Source organism: Thamnophis elegans, chromosome 2 (assembly GCF_009769535.1).
Source record: "Thamnophis elegans isolate rThaEle1 chromosome 2, rThaEle1.pri, whole genome shotgun sequence".
Lineage (NCBI taxonomy): Eukaryota > Metazoa > Chordata > Lepidosauria > Squamata > Colubridae > Thamnophis > Thamnophis elegans.
The window spans coordinates 144,326,139-144,344,034 of NC_045542.1; the positions used below are offsets into that span (position 1 = coordinate 144,326,139).

General features: G+C 44.8%; 1 protein-coding gene across 1 annotated transcript in view; it reads right to left on the reverse strand.

The window, feature by feature from the left end:
* IL17RE (interleukin 17 receptor E) overlaps nt 1-17,896 on the reverse strand; it is a 42,406-nt gene that overhangs the window by 11,504 nt on the left and 13,006 nt on the right. The window contains exons 4-11 of the mRNA XM_032209580.1: nt 16,135-16,238; nt 11,828-11,951; nt 9,098-9,246; nt 7,383-7,451; nt 6,104-6,170; nt 3,222-3,406; nt 2,818-2,874; nt 720-767 (exon numbers count right to left, since the gene is read on the reverse strand). Coding sequence (XP_032065471.1) covers nt 720-767; nt 2,818-2,874; nt 3,222-3,406; nt 6,104-6,170; nt 7,383-7,451; nt 9,098-9,246; nt 11,828-11,951; nt 16,135-16,238 — 803 coding nt within the window. The remainder of the gene's footprint in view (nt 1-719; nt 768-2,817; nt 2,875-3,221; nt 3,407-6,103; nt 6,171-7,382; nt 7,452-9,097; nt 9,247-11,827; nt 11,952-16,134; nt 16,239-17,896) is intronic.

Sequence of the window (17,896 nt, forward strand, 5' to 3'; positions counted from 1 at the left end):
TTCAAACGGTTACTAAGCAACTAGTCGTAAGTCGAGGACTCTCCCTATATACGTGCATCTTAGCTGTGTACTTTCATAACAGTACAGATACAATCTACTTCAACTAGGCTCTAAACTAAATAAAATTCATGGCTTTCACTCAGGGGTGGGTTTCAACCGGTTCACGGCGGTCCCCGCGAACCGGTTGGTCGGCGAACCCAGAAGTAAGTAACTTCCGGGAACGGTGAAGGGCCTACTCGCCCGTCCGCGTTCCTTACCCAGTTTTGACGAGTTCTGCGCTTCCATGCATGCGAACCCACCCGAATAGTATGAATGTTGTGCTTTTAATGATGTACTGTCTTATGTGTTAATTGTTTGTTTCCCTCCCTTTTCGAGTTGTAAGCCGCCCTGAGTCCCCCCAGGGAAAAGGGCGGCATATAAATAAATTACTCAATACTCAATACAGCGCCTGCGCGATCCTCCAGGAGCAGCTGGAGCATCGCACAGACGCTAGTACGCATGCGTGCGCTGCGCGCGTGCACGAGGATGCTGCCGGCCCCGTTCCAACCGAACCGGTTGGAACGGGGCGAGAAACCCACCCCTGCTTTGACTGCACGCTTGTACCTTCAAAATTCAGGCGCTTTCATTAGGCTTGTAATAGATCTCAGTAATTCAGTTCTTAAGAGGCAACTATCTCGTAAGGACACGATGGGTGTCTGTGTGTAGATGTTATCTCTTACCTTGAAGCAGAGCTGTGGATTCACATCTACGTTTTCAATGCTGTATGCCTAGAGTAAGAACTACATGTTAGGACAATGGAAGGGAGCATCTCTCTCTGTGTGTCTCTTTCTCTCTCAAAACCCAATATAGCCTTTGTGCCTCCAAATAACCCTGGTAAAAAACAATCAGCAAGTCTTCCTATTATTATATTAACAAGGACTAATAGGAATAGGGACCATGCTGCCTCCAGATATTATTGTGCGCCGTGGTGGCGCAGTGGTTAGAGGGCAGTACTGCAGCCTACTTCTGCTGACTGCTGGCTGACTGCAATTTGGCAGTACAGATCCCACCAGGATCAAGGTTGATTCAACCTTCCATCCTTCCGAGGTGGGTAAAATGAGGACCCAGATTGTTGAGGGCAATAGGCTGATTCTGTAAACTGCTTAGAGAGGTCTGTAAAAGCCCAATGAAGCAGTATATGTTTATTGCTATTTTTTTAAAAAGGAGGGTCTGGTTGCATTTTGTCCAACTTGTTCAAAATGTAGCAGCTCTAGGAATTATAAGTGTGCTGGAGTTTATTTTCATTAGCAGTCCCCAACTTTTCCAGATTGACAGCCCGGCCCGGCCCGGCACAAGGGGGAGGGAATGGCATGGGGGGGGTAGGTGCACGCGTGTACACACGCTTTATTGGTGCTAGTAGAAGGCGCACACACCCTCCACTCACACGAATGGGGCTTCATGCGTAAGGGGTGGGCACTTGTGTTCGCATGCAAAGCTCCAATTGTGCATTTGGAAAGCACTTGCACTCATGCTGCACCAAGCTCCGCTTGCACAAGTGGATGGTGCTTAAGCAGGGGATGTTTGTGCTCCTGCGTGAAGCTCCACTCGCGCAAGCAGAGAGTCCTCCTGAGCAAAAGTTCCATTGGCATAAATGGCGCTTTAGGCACAAGCACCCTCTGCTTGTGCGGGTGGAGTCTTGCATATGAATGCAAGGGTTTGCCACTCACGCAACTGGAGCTTCACGTATGTGCTTTCCTGCCGCTTGTGGGAGTGGAACTTCGCGCACGCACATGCCCATCGCTCGTTTCGAATAGGCCGTGGTAGTGAGAGGCGGCCTAGGGGTTTGGGGACCCCTGATCTACATGGCACCTGTGCTACAAAAGCTGCATTTGGTACTGGCTATCTCTTGGGTGCAATTGAAAATGCTGGTTGTTACTTTTGAAGCCTTTATGTATGCTCAGGCCTGGTATCTCCAAAACTGCTTGCTCTGAGCAAATCTACCTCGCCAGCGAGATTGGAAAGAGAAAAGGCCTGCTTTTGAAGGAAGGTGATCATCAGGGACTTGGTGCACGAGACTTCTCAAGGCCAGGTGCACAAGATTCAGGGCTGCTCTTGTGGAACAGGCTTCCCCCACATATATTCTTCCCTCTTCCTCTGCTTCCACGTGAAGGAAATTAGCACCCACCCTTCTACTTAGAAAAATGAAATATCCTAGGAAATATTAAAAAGGTAGAATATTATACTAATCTGAATGAGAAATGGAGAAACGTGTTTTTAGGCAGAAAACAGACTCACTCTTAATAGCCCCCACCCCCCAACCTTTGTCAATGGGCCATTAAGGCCTGAGCCAGTCTATTCTACATAACAAAGTTCAACCCCCTTCAGCAGAGCCATTTCATTGCCCTTTCATTGCACCACCCACCAGGTTTCAACCAAACGTAGTACACAGCCAACTTACAAAGCTGGCTATGACCTCTAACAGCAACCAATCAGGATACTCTTCCTGTGCCCCAGGAAGTTCAAAGCCCAGAAAGGGCATAAAACCCAGGGACTCTCAGCATCTCTTCCCTTTTTCACCCAGGAGCTCCAAGGCACGTGATCCTGTGCACCATTAAACCATCTTTCCAAGCAGCCTCCATCTTTCCAGTGTATTTTCCCCCACTTGGAACTAGACCCAGATGGACATTTCTTCCAACAATTGGAACAGGTCTTTATTTTAAACCCTCTATTGGAGATTGGCCAAAAGGCTGATTTTGCCGCAAGTTCTCCAGGCACTATGAACTGATTAGACGGGAACATGATTGTGATTAGCTTTGGGGTTTTTTAAATCTTACTTACTGCAACAGGAATTGTAAGCCTCTCAATGTCTTCAAACTCGAATGGCATAGAAGAAGCCTGAATAAATAAATAAAACAAGGCAATGAATTCCAGAGGTACAATGTCCAAACATCCCAGAATGATCTTTCCCCCACTTGCTTCTCGCTCATTTCCTCAGCTAGCATGGCAGGCTGGGAGAGGCTCTCTTGTAAACTGCCTGATAAGGACATTCCCTTAACAAACACCATTCGGCCTTCTGCCTTTCCCTTCCATCTGTTCAGGAGATGGAGTGCGGACGCCTAAGGCCTCCACTAAGGGAGTAGGTTCCTAGAATCCCTTGGCCTTCGTTTTGCTACCGGGCTGCATTTCCTCAAGTCACAAAAACCTTGTTCTTCTCAATCCTATTCAGGATGACCTCCACGTACTTTCATCTGGTTGACTGTGGAATTGGGGATATCTTGGCAGGTTGCCTCGGGAGCAGAGTTCTCCTTCCAGCAAAGTGAGACGGTGGGGTAAAAGAAGCAGCGGGCACTCAAAGCTATGGCCATTTCAGTTTTGTCACTGGAACTGAAGTCATGAAAGTACGACGAGGACCAGAGATCTGCAGCATCTATCAAAATAAATAAGGAATATGAATGAATGAATGAATGATGTTTTTAATGCTACCCAGAGCTGCTCTTTCAGGAAAATAGGTAATCTCTAAATATGATAGATAAATACTGTGTTTCCACAAAAGTAAGACGGGGTCTTATTTTCTTTTGACCCTCTGAAATAAACCTTATTTTTGGGGAGGTCTTATTATTTTTGCTAGAGCCGAGGTGGCGCAGTGGTTAAATGCAGCACTGCAGGCTACTTCAGCCGACTGCAATTCTGCAGTTCGGCTGTTCAAATCTCACCGGCTCAAGGTTGACTCAGCCTTCCATCCTTCCGAGGTGGGTAAAATGAGGACCCGGATTGTTGTTGGGGGCAATATGTTGACTCTGTAAACCGCTTAGAGAGGGCTGAAAGCCCTATGAAGCGGTATATAAGTATAACTGCTATTTTTGAGGTACAGGAGGTGGCGAGTGTGGTTCATGGCTGCTGCTATGTTGCAATATTTTTGGGGAGGGCTTATTTTAGCGCATGCGCCCAAAAGCCCGATTGGGCTTATTATCTGGGGAGGTCTTATTTTGGGGAAAACAGGGTGTGATGAATGAATGAATGAATGAATGAATGAATGAATGAAGCATTTATAAACATATACTAGTTTCTCACAGTTTTTCAATCCCTCCTTTGTCTTTTGACACTATGACATTAATATTGTATAGTATTTCCCTAGTGTTTATTTTGTTAGGAGAAACAGTCTTTTTCCAGGAACCCCACACAATCGCTCTGTTTTGTTTAGAAATACTCTTTTCTGTATCCTATCTGAATGGTCTATAGTAATCAGTTTGATCTCTCATAAAATATAACCTAAATTGCAAAGGCAAATATGAATTTGAGAAATGGATGTAGGATTAAACAAAAACTGCAAACACCTATTGAAAATAAATATTGGTTTCTACCATTGCATTTCCTACCTATAGGTAACCCAGCTGACTAGGTACTTTGTTATCTCAGGTAGAAATACATATGGAAGAGAAAATGAACCTTCCTTCCTTCCTTCCTTCCTTCCTTCCTTCCTTCCATTCATCCATCCCCTTTTGACATGTTATACGTAAGGTAGATCACAAAATAAATAAGTAAAATATTAGAGATCCCCAGAAAAATTAAAATATTTCAACATATTTGAAATAGTTCTAATGATTAACTATAAAACAACTGTGTGTTGACACAGAGAATGTAATTCATCCAAGAAACGCAGACTGAAATTATGCAAAGTTACCCAGTTTTATTTTCATAAAAGTCCCATGTATTCAGTTGGATTTAAAGAGAACAGCTAAACTGTATAATTGCTACAATTTTGTTAAATATAAACTGGCTGGGTTCACAAATCTCAGAAAGTCTAAACCAAATAAACCATATTAAGGCTGATGTTTGAACCTGGCCAATGACAGTCAACTAATCATTGATTAGCCAAAGAATTCTGCAAACATTTGCTGAGCACGACTTGGAAATAATTGTTTTCAACACCACAACCCTCTGTCTTTTGATTGATGAATCAAATAAGCATCTGTCCCTTTAGCAGAATGAAAAGAAACATTTTCAGACAACATATGTATTCATTAAGCAAGCTAGAGATTCAGTACGACTGAATGATCAGGCAATGATCTGGGAGAGTTTAGTATTATTTGTTATATATAGTACATTTTTGTTTATGTATTTTTGGTTTGTGCGTGTGCGTGTGCGTGTGTGTGTGTGTGTGTGTGTGTCAGTGTGCATGCCTTGACGTCATTCTTGACTCCAGGCAGCTTCTTTGACAAATCTATAATGTTTTCTTGGCAATAATTTCAGAACTTCATTTTACTTCTTCTTAGGGTTGAGAGAAGGTGACCAACCCAAGGTCACCAGGTTGAGTTCATTAAGATTTTATTAGGCAAGACTAGAACTTACCGTCTCCCAGCTTCTCGCCTAGTGCCTTAAATTATTATTCTAAACTATTTCTTTATGTAAAAATTAGCTGATGAATATTTTATGCCAACAAAATAAACAAGATCTGAGCAACAAGGTACGGGTATAAAGATGAGGTTAATAAAAATACAAAACAAAAACTTGTTCACCATATTGATCATTCCTATTATCTTCCTGGATACATTCCAGATTACTAGTTTCCTGCTATCACATCAGTCTGTTTTTTGCCTCCAAATTAACTAACAGGCTTTATGAGTAGAGAAGTAAAAAACGACAGGGCTCTGAAGGCTCCCGAGGTATGGGCATGAACCATGAACACTTAGAGATAATCCACATATATCCACCATTGAAAAGAAACAATAAAAAAGCTAAGAAGGAAATAAAAATACTCTCTTCAGTAGCTGACATGCAGATAAGCAGGAATTAACACCAGACAAAAATCAAGCAGACAAACATTCAAGTAGAAAACAATACTCTGATCAAGGAAAAGATCACATCCCCATCAACAATGGCAGGGTAAGCTATTGTATATAACCAGGGAGCAAATCCCACACTCCCTAGCACTGATGATGTTACCTAGTTGGCTAATGAAATGCCCGCAAGCAAACAGCCAAGCTCAGAGTACGAAGAATTCTCCAGTATGGGCATCAGATATTTGCCATTTGTGAGCCACTGACTCTTCCCGTAACCTATGAAATCCCAACTCCCGATCAACCAGTTAATTTTAAAACAACAAACCATTATCATCAGAACTTACAGGCTTTTGGCTGATCCTGGAAAGGACACACAATCTTGCGGATACTGTCTCTGTGGTTATATGATGCCTGCAGAAAAAGAACCTAAATTAGAAAGATACTAGTTGATTGCATCCCATCCTTGGCCCAGTGGTTGACCTCAGGTGGGGCCAAGGACAGAAATTGCCAAGAGCCCCTCCAATAATGTCTTGTCACCTTCTGTATAGATCAGCAGAGGCATTTATGTTTAAGTATTCTATCTTTTAATTGCATGCAGAATCACTTTTTTATGAAACGAGCGGCCATATAAATTTCATGAATATATGTATGTATGTATGTATGTATGTGTGTGTGTGTGTGTGTGTGTATAGTGTTGTATTTGTGCTGATAAATAAATAAAGGGAGACTAGTATAGATCTATTTCAAGCTATTTAGCTCTCATCAGCTAGCCATACCCTTATAGCACAGGTTCGAATCCCAGTAAGGGTATGGCTAGCTGATGAGAGCTAAATAGCTTGAAATAGATCTATACTAGTCTCCCTTTATTTATTTATCAGCACAAATACAACACAAAATGTAACAAAGGCAACAGTAAAAATATTGGGTTTCTGTCTGGATGGTCTCTTGTGACGAGCCGATGGACAGAGAATGGAAGTAGTGATCTTCCTCCCATATTTGGGCATACCGGGGGTTGTAACTCTAAATAGATACACACACACACACACACACACACATACACACACATATATACATACATATATACACACACACACACACATACATTATACATACATACATACACACACACACATATATGTGTGTGTGTTTGTGTGTGTGTACCAGCACAACTCTGGAACGCCTAGAGCAATTTCAACCAAACTTGGTACACAGATGACTTACTTTCTGGAAACAAATACTGTACAGGTTAGCCACCCCTAAAAACCCTCAGGGTGTGTGTTCTGTTAAGATACAGCCTGTTGTGCCTTAAAATGGCTTCTACTGTACAGTGCAGTGGAGTTGCCATGGTAATGGCTTCCCAGTACTCCACAAGGGGGTTCCCTCTGATAAGGGGGAAAATCCAACATTAGACATTATGTTTGGTCCGGATATTTTCCTCCTATAAATAAATGCTCGGACAAAGTCGGGTTATCGGCTAGTAAATCAATAAAAATATACAAAGGAATGTAATGAAATCTGTCAAGAGATGGAATTTTGTAGGGTTCTTTAATCCCTCTCTCCAAATTTTGCATTGTCCCACTTCAAAAAAACCTCACTCAGAACCTCTTGAGGTATTGCACACACCTCTATGCACAGACAAGGAAGAAGGTACTCATACTTCAGCACTACAGGGCGATGTTTGGAAACCTGTACCTGGCAGGTAAAAAGAAGACAAGCCATTAAAAAAACAAGCAAAATCCAACACTGAGTGTCACAAGAGCCATCAATGACAACCAAAGAAGAGCAAAATAAATTGAACATTAAAAATAATAAAAGTGCCTCGGAACAAATTCAGAGTTCCCGAATTTATTTTCACCATCACAGCTGAACTATTACAGATGGTCTTTTGACTTACAACCATAACTGAACCCAAACTTTCCGTGACTAAGTGAGACAGTTATTAAGTGAGTTTTGCCTCATTTTACGACCTTAATTGCCAGTTGTTCAGTGAATCACTGCAGTTGTTAAGTTAGTAATCCGGTTATTAAGTGAATCTGGATTCCCCATTTACTTTGCTTGTCAGAAAGTTGCAAAAGGGGATCACATGACTCCGGGGCACTGCACCCGTCATAAATATGAGCCAGTTGCCAAGTGTCTGGATTTTGATCACATGACTGTGGGGATGTTGCAACGGTCATGTGAAAAATGGTCGTAAGTCACTTTTTTCAGTGCCACTGTAACATGGAAAAGTTAGTAAAGAACTATTGTAAGTCAAAGACTACCTGTAATACAATTTAATGGGTTCATAGTTTAATCATTTCTTTCTATGTATTTGTGGGGGAAAAACCAGGGAGGAAATTAGCCATTGATTGGCCATTCCTAGATGTTGCAGTGGGAAAAAGCTTGGAGAGCAAGGATGAAAGGAACATCCTAAGCCAGTGATGGCTAACCTTTTCGTCGCTGTGTGCTGAAAGCGCACGTGCACAGACCCATAATGCAATACACGTCTGTCCCCCTGCGCACTGTGCCTCCTGAATGTGCTCCCCACCCTTGTGCATACACATGTGACCCCCCCTGTACTTCCCCCCAGTCACCCCACCCGTGCATATGCACGTGACCCCCCTGTGCTTCCCCCCTGCACATGCACACATGCCCCCCTTGTGCACCCCATCTCTGTGCATACACATGGGATCCCCCTGTGCTCCCCCACCCAACCTGCACATGTGCACCCAGTCCCCCCATGTGTGCCCCACCTCTGCGCATATGCACATGACCCCCTGTGCTCCCCCCATCCACCTTACACATTCACACACGCCCCCCATGTGCGCCCCACCCTTCCGCAAACGCATGACTCCCCTGTGCTCCCCCTACCCACCCTGCACATGCGACATGACCCCGTGCATACACACTTGACCCCCCATATGCCCATGCCCCCGCACATGTGCATGTGACCCCTCCATGCTCCCCCCACGCATGCACGTGTGACTCCCCACATGTGCCCCACCCTGCGTGCATGTGGGCACACTCAAAAACCAGCTGACTGACAAGAGTCACATGCACATGCACAGTGGAATTGAGCTGATATGGGGTGATGGCTAACGTGCCCGCAGAGTGCGCTCTGCATGCCACCTGTGGCACGCGTGCCATAGATTTGCCATCACGGCCTTAAGCTGTCCTTTTGTATTCCTGATGCCAAAAAGAGAAAGGTTTGTTCCCCACAATGCTTCCAACATTTACTTGTGCCAACATTGCTTGTTTTTGCAATGCACTTGGCCTCAGTTTCTCTTTGTTCTCACCCCCCCCCCCCATCCATGGGTGTTTTCCACATTAGTTGTTTTTTTTCACCTTTATGAACCTACCTGCTGATGGAAAGATTTGTTCAGTTCTGTGCATTCCCACTTCAGCTTGTGACACAGGCGTGCAGTGATGGCCTTGAGAGAAGACACCTCAATAGCCCTGGAAGCTGGTATCCATTTATACTGGAACTCAGGCCCAGAAGGACGGGGAACTGGGTAGAAAATGAAGTCTCATCATATGACAAGTTCCTTTATAGCAGGGGTGTCAAACTCAAGTCCTGTTGGCCGGATCCGGCCCGCAATGTGGCCGGATCCGGCCTGTGGGGCCATCCTGGAAAATGTAAGGGGCCGACCTGCGTCACTTTGGCTCAGTCTATCCAACGCGAAGAGGAAACATGCCAGCAGTTTGGGGACTGGCGTCTAGCTGCCACACCCACTTGGTCACATCCAGTGATTGGTGTCAAGCTGGCCATGCCTACCACCACCACCCCAAGGTCAACCACAGCCCTGATGCGGCTCTCATTGAAATTGCGTTTTGACACCCCTGCTTTATATCAACAGTCTCTCCTGTAATTATATTGTTTCATTTATTTTTCTGGTTTCCTGTGCAAAATTGTCTTTTGCTGTCAAGACACTATAACCACACAGCCTACGTGCCCCGGCAGACTAGTTTATTCCCCAGGGCATGATTTCATGGCAATCGCTGCACAGCTATTCCTTGACTTACAACTGAACCCCAAAATTCCAATGCTAAGCAAAGAAGTTGCTAGTGAGTCTTATGGTCTCTTCGGCAAAGTTGTCAAATAAATCAATGCAGTTGTTAAGGGAATTATGCGGTCATTAAGCCAATCTGGCTTCTCTGCCCCCTCTCCCCCCAACTTTGCCATGGCCTGTTTGAAACTAGGCTGCGTGAGCGATGGGCAGGGGTGGGCTGCTGGGGATTCACAGGGATTCAGGAGAACCTCTAGCTAAGATTCGGAGAACCCCCAAATCCCACTCCTGGCAGGCCCCGCCCACCCCCACCCACCCCACTCCTCCCAGGAGTCCCCACGTCGCTCATTTTGGATGCAGCCAAGTACGGCCTGTGTGGAGGCTCAGGGAGGTTGAAAAACAGGTCTACCAGAAGTCTGGAAACGGGCCTGTTTCTGACCTCCAGAAGGCCTCTGGAGCCTGGGGAGGCCGTTTTTGCCGTCCTAGAGGTGAAAAAGGAAAGCCTCCAGAGCCTGGGGAGGGCAAAAACACACACACACACCCTGCCATAGTGCAGGAGGCTGACTGGGTCACGCCCACCATGGCCACGCCCACCCAGCAACCAGGCAGAGAACCCCTTGCTAAATCTTTTGAAGCCCACCCCTGGCGATGGGCATAGGTCAGTTGTTTCAATGCCATTATAATTTGAACAGTCACTAAACGAAGACTCCCTGTGTTTTGTTATCGGCCCATGCCAGAGGGAGCTCAAAGATGGCTGGAACTGGTGTTTTCCCATGACCCGACAAATGCGCGCACGACAAAACCGCGCCGACAAAACCGCGCCCACAAAAGGGCGATTTCAGTTAAGGTAAGGGTTAGGTTCAGGATTAGCTTTAGGGATTTCAGTTAAGGTAAGGGTTAGGTTTAGGGTTAGGTTTAGGGTTAGGTTTGGGGTTAGGTTTGGGGTTAGGTTTAGGGTTAGGTTTGGGGTTAGGTTTGGGGTTAGGTTTAGGGTTAGGTTTAGGGTTAGGTTTAGGGTTAGGTTTAGGGTTAGGTTTAGGGTTAGGTTTAGGGTTAGGTTTAGGGTTAGGTTTGGGGTTAGGTTTGGGGTTAGGTTTGGGGTTAGGTTTAGGGTTAGGTTTAGGGTTAGGTTTGGGGTTAGGTTTGGGGTTAGGTTTAGGGTTAGGTTTAGGGTTAGGTTTAGGGTTAGGTTTAGGGTTAGGTTTAGGGTTAGGTTTAGGGTTAGGTTTAGGGTTAGGTTTGGGGTTAGGTTTAGGGTTAGGTTTAGGGTTAGGTTTGGGGTTAGGTTTAGGGTTAGGTTTGGGGTTAGGTTTAGGGTTAGGTTTGGGGTTAGGTTTGGGGTTAGGTTTAGGGTTAGGTTTAGGGTTAGGTTTAGGGTTAGGTTTAGGGTTAGGTTTAGGGTTAGGTTTAGGGTTAAGTTTGGGGTTAGGTTTAGGGTTAGGTTTGGGGTTAGGTTTAGGGTTAGGTTTGGGGTTAGGTTTGGGGTTAGGTTTAGGGTTAGGTTTAAGGTTAGGTTTAGGGTTAGGTTTAGGGTTAGGTTTAGAACTCGCGGTTATTACTTGTTTGTTGAAGGTGCGCATTTGTCGGCGCGCTGTTGTCGGCATGATTTAGAACTCGCGGTTTTCTCGCCACGGTTTTGTCGAGCGCGCATTTGTCGGTGAACCCTGTTTTCCCTCTTATCCCAGTTTAAAACTTTCCAACAATCCCCTGGCCATTTCCCTTCTTCCCTCACTAAATATTCAGCAACTGAGGTTTTTGATGTCCAGCAAAAGTAGTTTGGGGTTTTTCTAAATATACATTTGAAGGTCTTTTAGCATGAGAGCCGAGGTGGCGCAGTGGTTAAATGCAGCACTGCAGGCTACTGCTAGATCAGCAGTTCAGCGGTTCAAATCTCACTGGCTCAGGGTTGACTCAGCCTTCCATCCTTCCGAGGTGGGTAAAATGAGGACCCGGATTGTTGTTGGGGGCAATATGCTGACTCTCTGTAAACCGCTTAGAGAGGGCTGAAAGCCCTATGAAGCGGTATATAAGTCTACTGCTATGAGGTGATGCAAGTTTATGTGCCCTATAAAGGTGTCTTACCTGGTCGCCTAGTACGGAGTGTATAGCTCTGGCTGAGGTTTAGCTTCCTGGAATGAATGGTCTTCACTGAGACATGTACCTGCTCACCACTGGTCACCTGGAAGCCGCCAAACTCCACCTGCCACTGGAAAAACAATGCTGGGGGGTCAGAAATGTTCCTTTCATTATTCCCAGCGTGTGAATCACGATGGATCTTCCCAAGCCTCCAAGGTAGGGCAGACTAGACAGAGAAAGTCATTCAAACCCATATTACTTTTCTTATAAGCATATGGTTACATAATTGGCCAAGTCTGAAGGTTTTTGCTTTGAAGACACTTCGCTTCACATCCTTCTTGGATGAGAGGTGAAACGTCTTCAAAGAAAAACCAGGAAGTCCAGTTGCCTCTTGAAAAAATGCACCTTTCGGACAACCATGACCTGGATGGCTGAGGATCTCCATAGACGAGTCTGAAGATAATTTCTCCCTCCCCCATTTTTGTGAGAACTAGCACTGATTTGTCTCAAATGTTTACTCAAGTTATAGGTCTTGTCTGGATTCAAGTTGGACCATAAGAAAGTTGGACCATAAAGAAGGCTGAGTGCCAAAGAATGGAGGCCTTTGAACTGTGGTGCTGGAGAAGACTCCTGTGAATCCCTTGGACTGCAAGGCCATCCAACTGGTCAGTCCTAGAGGAGATCAACCCTGACTGCTCTTTAGAAGGCCAGATCCTGAAGATGAAACTTAAAATCTTAAGTCACCTAATGAAAAGGAAGGACTCACTGGAGAAGAGCCTAATGCTGGGAACGATTGAGGGCAAAAGAAGAAGGGGACGACAGAGAATGAGGGGGCTGGATGGAGTCACTTAAACAGTAGACGTGAGCTTAAATGGACTCCAGGGGTTGGTAGAGGACAAGAAGGCCTGGAGGAACGTTGTCCATGGGGTTGTGATGGGCCGGACACGACTTCGCAACAACAACAACAACAATCAGACTCAATTTCATTTATCTGCCCATTGTCTTAGTTGTTTGTCTTCTTCCTTTTTCTCAACATTATTCCTTTTGCCCATTACAGATCCTTGGCCTAATTCAATAACTACCACCGTTTGAATTATCTATCTATTCATTGATTCACACTGATAAGATTTATATTCCACTTTTTCTCCCGGAACTGAAGGGGGCATTTGCTCTTTTGTGTTGGGTTGAGAGAGAGATGACAAACCATCTGATAAGCTTTTGAGGGCTGAAGATGAACTTCAGCCAATTCTCCTACAGCCTACAATGCAGCCACGCAATTGCCCAACTTCAGCTCAATGATGACTCATGAATCGCTCTTTAAAATAATGTGCTGATGATGCAGCCTTCTTCTCACCAGCCCTGTGAATCATCTGCAGCATCTATCTCTAGTGACAGGATAACTGTCTATCATCCCATCCTTATGAATCATTATCACTGGTAAGCCAAGTAGTGAACAGAATCTAAATCAAAAGAGGAGAGCCTCCTTGCTGTACTGGGCATCTACCTGATCCATTTGGTGGGAAGGGGCTCCTCAGTTACTATTTTTCGGAGTATAAGATGCACCTTTTTCCCCTCAAAAAAAGGGTGAAAATCTGGGTGCATCTTATACACTGAATACAGCATTTTTTTGTCTCCCGAAACCTCACGCCCTTTGCAAAAATGGCCGTGCATAGCCTTTAGGAGGCTTCCAGAGTGCTCCTGGGGGCTGGGGAGGGCAAAAATGAGCAAAAAATGGGCTGTTTGTTGCTCGTTTGTGTGCCCCCAGCCCCTGGGAGCACGCATAAGCATCCTAAATGCTATCATGCCCTTTTTTTGACAAAAATCAATCCCGTTTCTGCAAAAAAGGGCTATTTTTTGTTCATTTAGGGGGGGGGGAGCCCCCAGGAGCAGTCTACAATCCTACTAAAGGCTATGCATGCCCCTTTTTTTGACAAAAAGGGGCCTGTTTTCATGAAAAATGGGCCGTTTTGGGGAGGTCTGCAGAGTGCAGAAAATGTTTTAATTTGCCTCTTCAAAATCTTGATGCGTCTTATACTCCAGTGCATCTTATACTCCGAAAAATATGGTAAATAGAAAAGGACAACATCTCCTATAATAGGACTGTGCTTCATCACTGGATCTACAGGTTTACAAAGATCCAATTTAGAGGAGATTACAAGAGGCAGAAATTCACCACCTACAGTTTTCCCTGGATGTAACAAACAGAGTACTTAACTCACTGAATATCTGCCTGTTATACATATACAACTTGTATTGATACAGGCAGTCCTCAACTTACAACCACAATTGATCCCCAAACGTCTGTTGTTTGAAATGCTAGAGGGTCTCCTGCTTGAGCAGGGGTTAGACTAGAAGACCTCCAAGGTCCCTTTCCAACTCCGTTATTCTGTTATAATTAAGACAGTTGTTAAGTGAGTTTTGTCCCATTTTGCAATCTTTCTTGCCACAGTTGTTAAGTGAGACTGTAGTTGTTAAGTTAGTAACAACTAACAACTATCTGAGTGGTTAAGTAAATCTGGCTGCCCCATTGACTTTGCTTGTCAGATCGCACAATACCTGAGTCACTGCAACTGTCGTAAATATGAGTCAGTCGCCAAGCATCCAAATTTTGATCACATGACCATGGGGATGCTGCAACAGTCATAAGTGTGAAAAACAGTCATTTTTTTCAGTGCCATTGTAACTTCGAATGGTCACTGAACAAATGGTTGTAAAGCTGAGAACTACCATATTTTTCAGAGTATAAGACGCACTGGAGTATAAGATGCACCAAGATTTTGAAGGGGTAAATTAAAAAAAAAAGTTTTTGCAGACAACAGACCTCCCAAAAATGGCCCATTTTTTGCAAAAACAGACCAGTTTTTTTTTAAGGGCATGAATAGCCTTTGGGAGGCTTATAGAGTGCTGGGGGGGCGGGGCAAAAACAAGCCAAAACTGGCCCATTTTTTGTCAAAAATGGGCATGCATAGCCTTTAGGAAGCTGATAGAGTGCTCCTTGGGGCTAGGGGAACAAAATTGAGCAAACAGCAGCATATTTTCGCTCATTTCTGTCCTCTCCAGCCCCCAGGAGCACTCTGAAAGCCTCCTAAAGGCTCTGCACAGCCATTTTGGTGAAGGGGGTGGGGTTTTGGGAGGCCAAAAATGCTGTATACAGTGTATAAGACACACCCAGATTTTCACCCTCTTTTTTGAGGGAAAAAGGCACATCTTATACTCTGAAAAATACAGTACCTTTACATGTGCTATCCTTGGGGGCTAGATTTTTTTTTTTACTTATTTATTTAGAAATTTTATATTGCCGTCTACTCACACATGGTGACTCAAGGCAGTTTACAAGGACATAAAAACACCATATAAAAACAAGAATAAAATTAATTAAGCCAAAAAATAATATATAAATATATATATAGAACTGTGTATAAAGGTGTGTAAATATAGAAGTGAAATATTATATACATATACAGGTATGATGACATAACAATGTTGATGTATTGACTGTAACGTGTTGTAAAAGGGAAAAAAATAATTTAAAAAATCTGCTAACAAAAAAAAACACCATATAAAAAAGTAAAAAGAAAAAAAAGAAAAAATAACAACCCCCCACCCCCACTTCGGCAACAATACACATTCTTACCACCCATTTAATGGGTTCCATTCCACTCTGGGTTCCCCAGCCCCGCTGGCAGAGTCACGTCTTTAGCGCCTTCTGAAAGAGTGTGAGAGCGGAGGCCAGCCCAATCTCTTGAGAGGATTGTTAAGAGTTTGCAGCAATCCAACCAGCACACAAGTAGATAATTTAGCAGGATTCATGTATAAAAGAAACTTCTTTATAGGCAGTAATATAAAGCATGATGCATGTATACAATATCCATGCTGCAGAAGCCAGAACCAGAACTCGGAATCCAGAAGCACAGAATCAAAAGAAGCAATATTCCCAGAAGCAATATAATACAGAGACTATATTGCAAGGACCAAGCAATTCTTATATACAAATCAGTCAAGCCAAGCCACACCCAGGCTCCGAGCCATCTGGGTCACCAAACAGTCCCCATTGGCTGACCAGTTACCATGTCTATTCCAATTCATGAACTCTTATATGTTGATAGGGATGATGTTCCAGAGAGAGGGAGCCACCACGGAGAAGGCCCTTCTTCTGGGTCCCGCCAAATTGTATCTCCTTAGGGAACGGGACCTGCAACATTCCTTACTAATCTAGTGGGTCAGGTAGATGTGACCGGCAAAAGACAGACCCTCAGATAACCTGGTTCAATCTATAAGAGCCTTACTTATATTTTATTAAATTCTTAAGTTACCTCAGCCCCAGTATTGTTCTGATGCTCCCATGTTTTCAAGACCTGAAGCTTGCCGGAACGGTTAGAACTTGGAACGAGAAAATCCAATTCTAAGCCTTCAATACCTAAAGTCAAAACAAACAAGAAGGGAAGATGTTATATCCTAGCTTTCCCAAATAGGGTGACTCCTCTGTGTTTTATATTTATTTTGCTTGTACTTATTGGATTTATGGGTAGTCCCCGATTTACAACCCCAATTGCGCCCAACATTTCTGTGGTTAAATGAGGCATTTGTTAAGTGAGTTTGGTCCCATTTTACGACCTTTCTTGCCCCTTATCGTCTGCAGCTGATAAGTAAGTAACCCGGTTGTTAAGTGAATTGGGCTTCCCCATTGACTTTCCTTGTCAAAAGGTGATCACATGACCCTGGGACACAGCAACGGTCATAAGTATGAAGCAGTTGCCAAGCATCTGAATTTTGATCATGGGGATCCTACAAAGGTTGCAAGCGTGAAAAAAATGATCCTAAGTCATTTTTTTCAGTGCTGTTGTAACTTCAGATCAGTGGTGGGTTCCGGCCGGTATGCCCAGGTCTGGGCGTATTGGTGACTGCTGGGAGCAGCAGCCACCGTACCGGAATGGTTCTTTGGCGGGCCCGCCCACATTCCTTATCTGTATTTGAGCCAACCGGGCCATTTGCGTACGCACATACAGCGTACGGTGCCTGTGTGACGCTCCGCTGAGCAGCTGGAGCGTCACAGGGCAGTAGGTGCGCATCTGTGCACAGATGCACACAACCCACCACTGCTTTGGATGGTTACTAAATGAACTGTCATAAGTCGAAGACTACTTGCACTACCCACTGCAAACCCAGCACTCTGCAATTGATAATAAGGCGGCCTTTTAAAAACTCACCCACAATAACAAAATAACATTGCGCAGCTCTGAAATCATAAAAACAAAACGTGAACCAAAACACACCGACCCATCCTAAGCATCGTACAGGGGCCAGCTTCCATTCAAGCAGGAGGTGTGAGGCTAGGCCAAAGCCACCCTGCTTAAAAGTGCTGAAGGCATGGAAGCAGCGTGGACCAAAGTCAGGAAACCTTCCTCAGGGAAAGGAATCAAGTTGTTCAGGGAACAAAAGGACAAGTGTTGGGCCTGAGCACATGGCAGGCCTCTCCCCAGGTCTCACCAACAAAGGAGTTTGGGCCTCCATGGGAATCCCACTCCCCACTCTGGGATAAAAAGAGATCCTGAAGCCTGCCCAGCCTTTGAGTTGTTTTGGGATCCCAGACTTGTTAGCTTCCATCCCTTTGGCTAGTGCCTGGTGGCCTAGTAATGGATGCTGAGTAAGTGTCTGCCTGGCTGCCTGCCTGTCTGTGTAAGAGCAAAAATACCCATGTTTCCCTGAAAATAAAACCTGGACTTATTTTGTGTGTGTGTGTGGGGGGGAATAAGCACCAGGACTTATTTTCAGGGGAGGTCTTACCCGCTTACCTTAGGACTATTGCAGCCAGGCCTCCCACACCCCAACACCTTGTTGCACTTCTGCCTGACTTCTTTTGCGGCTGCTTGTGGCCACTTGCGGCCAGATCGGTCACACCGGTGCCACTACTCATGGCAGGAGGCCATGTGGCTTATCATGCCAGTGATGTTACTTGACGTGAGTTGTTGCATGGCATCCGGCCACAAGCAGCTGCAAAAGTCAAGCACCGGTGTGCTACAGGTGTCTGGGCATGGGAGGCATGGCTGAGGCGGTCCTAAGGTAAGTGGATGCGGG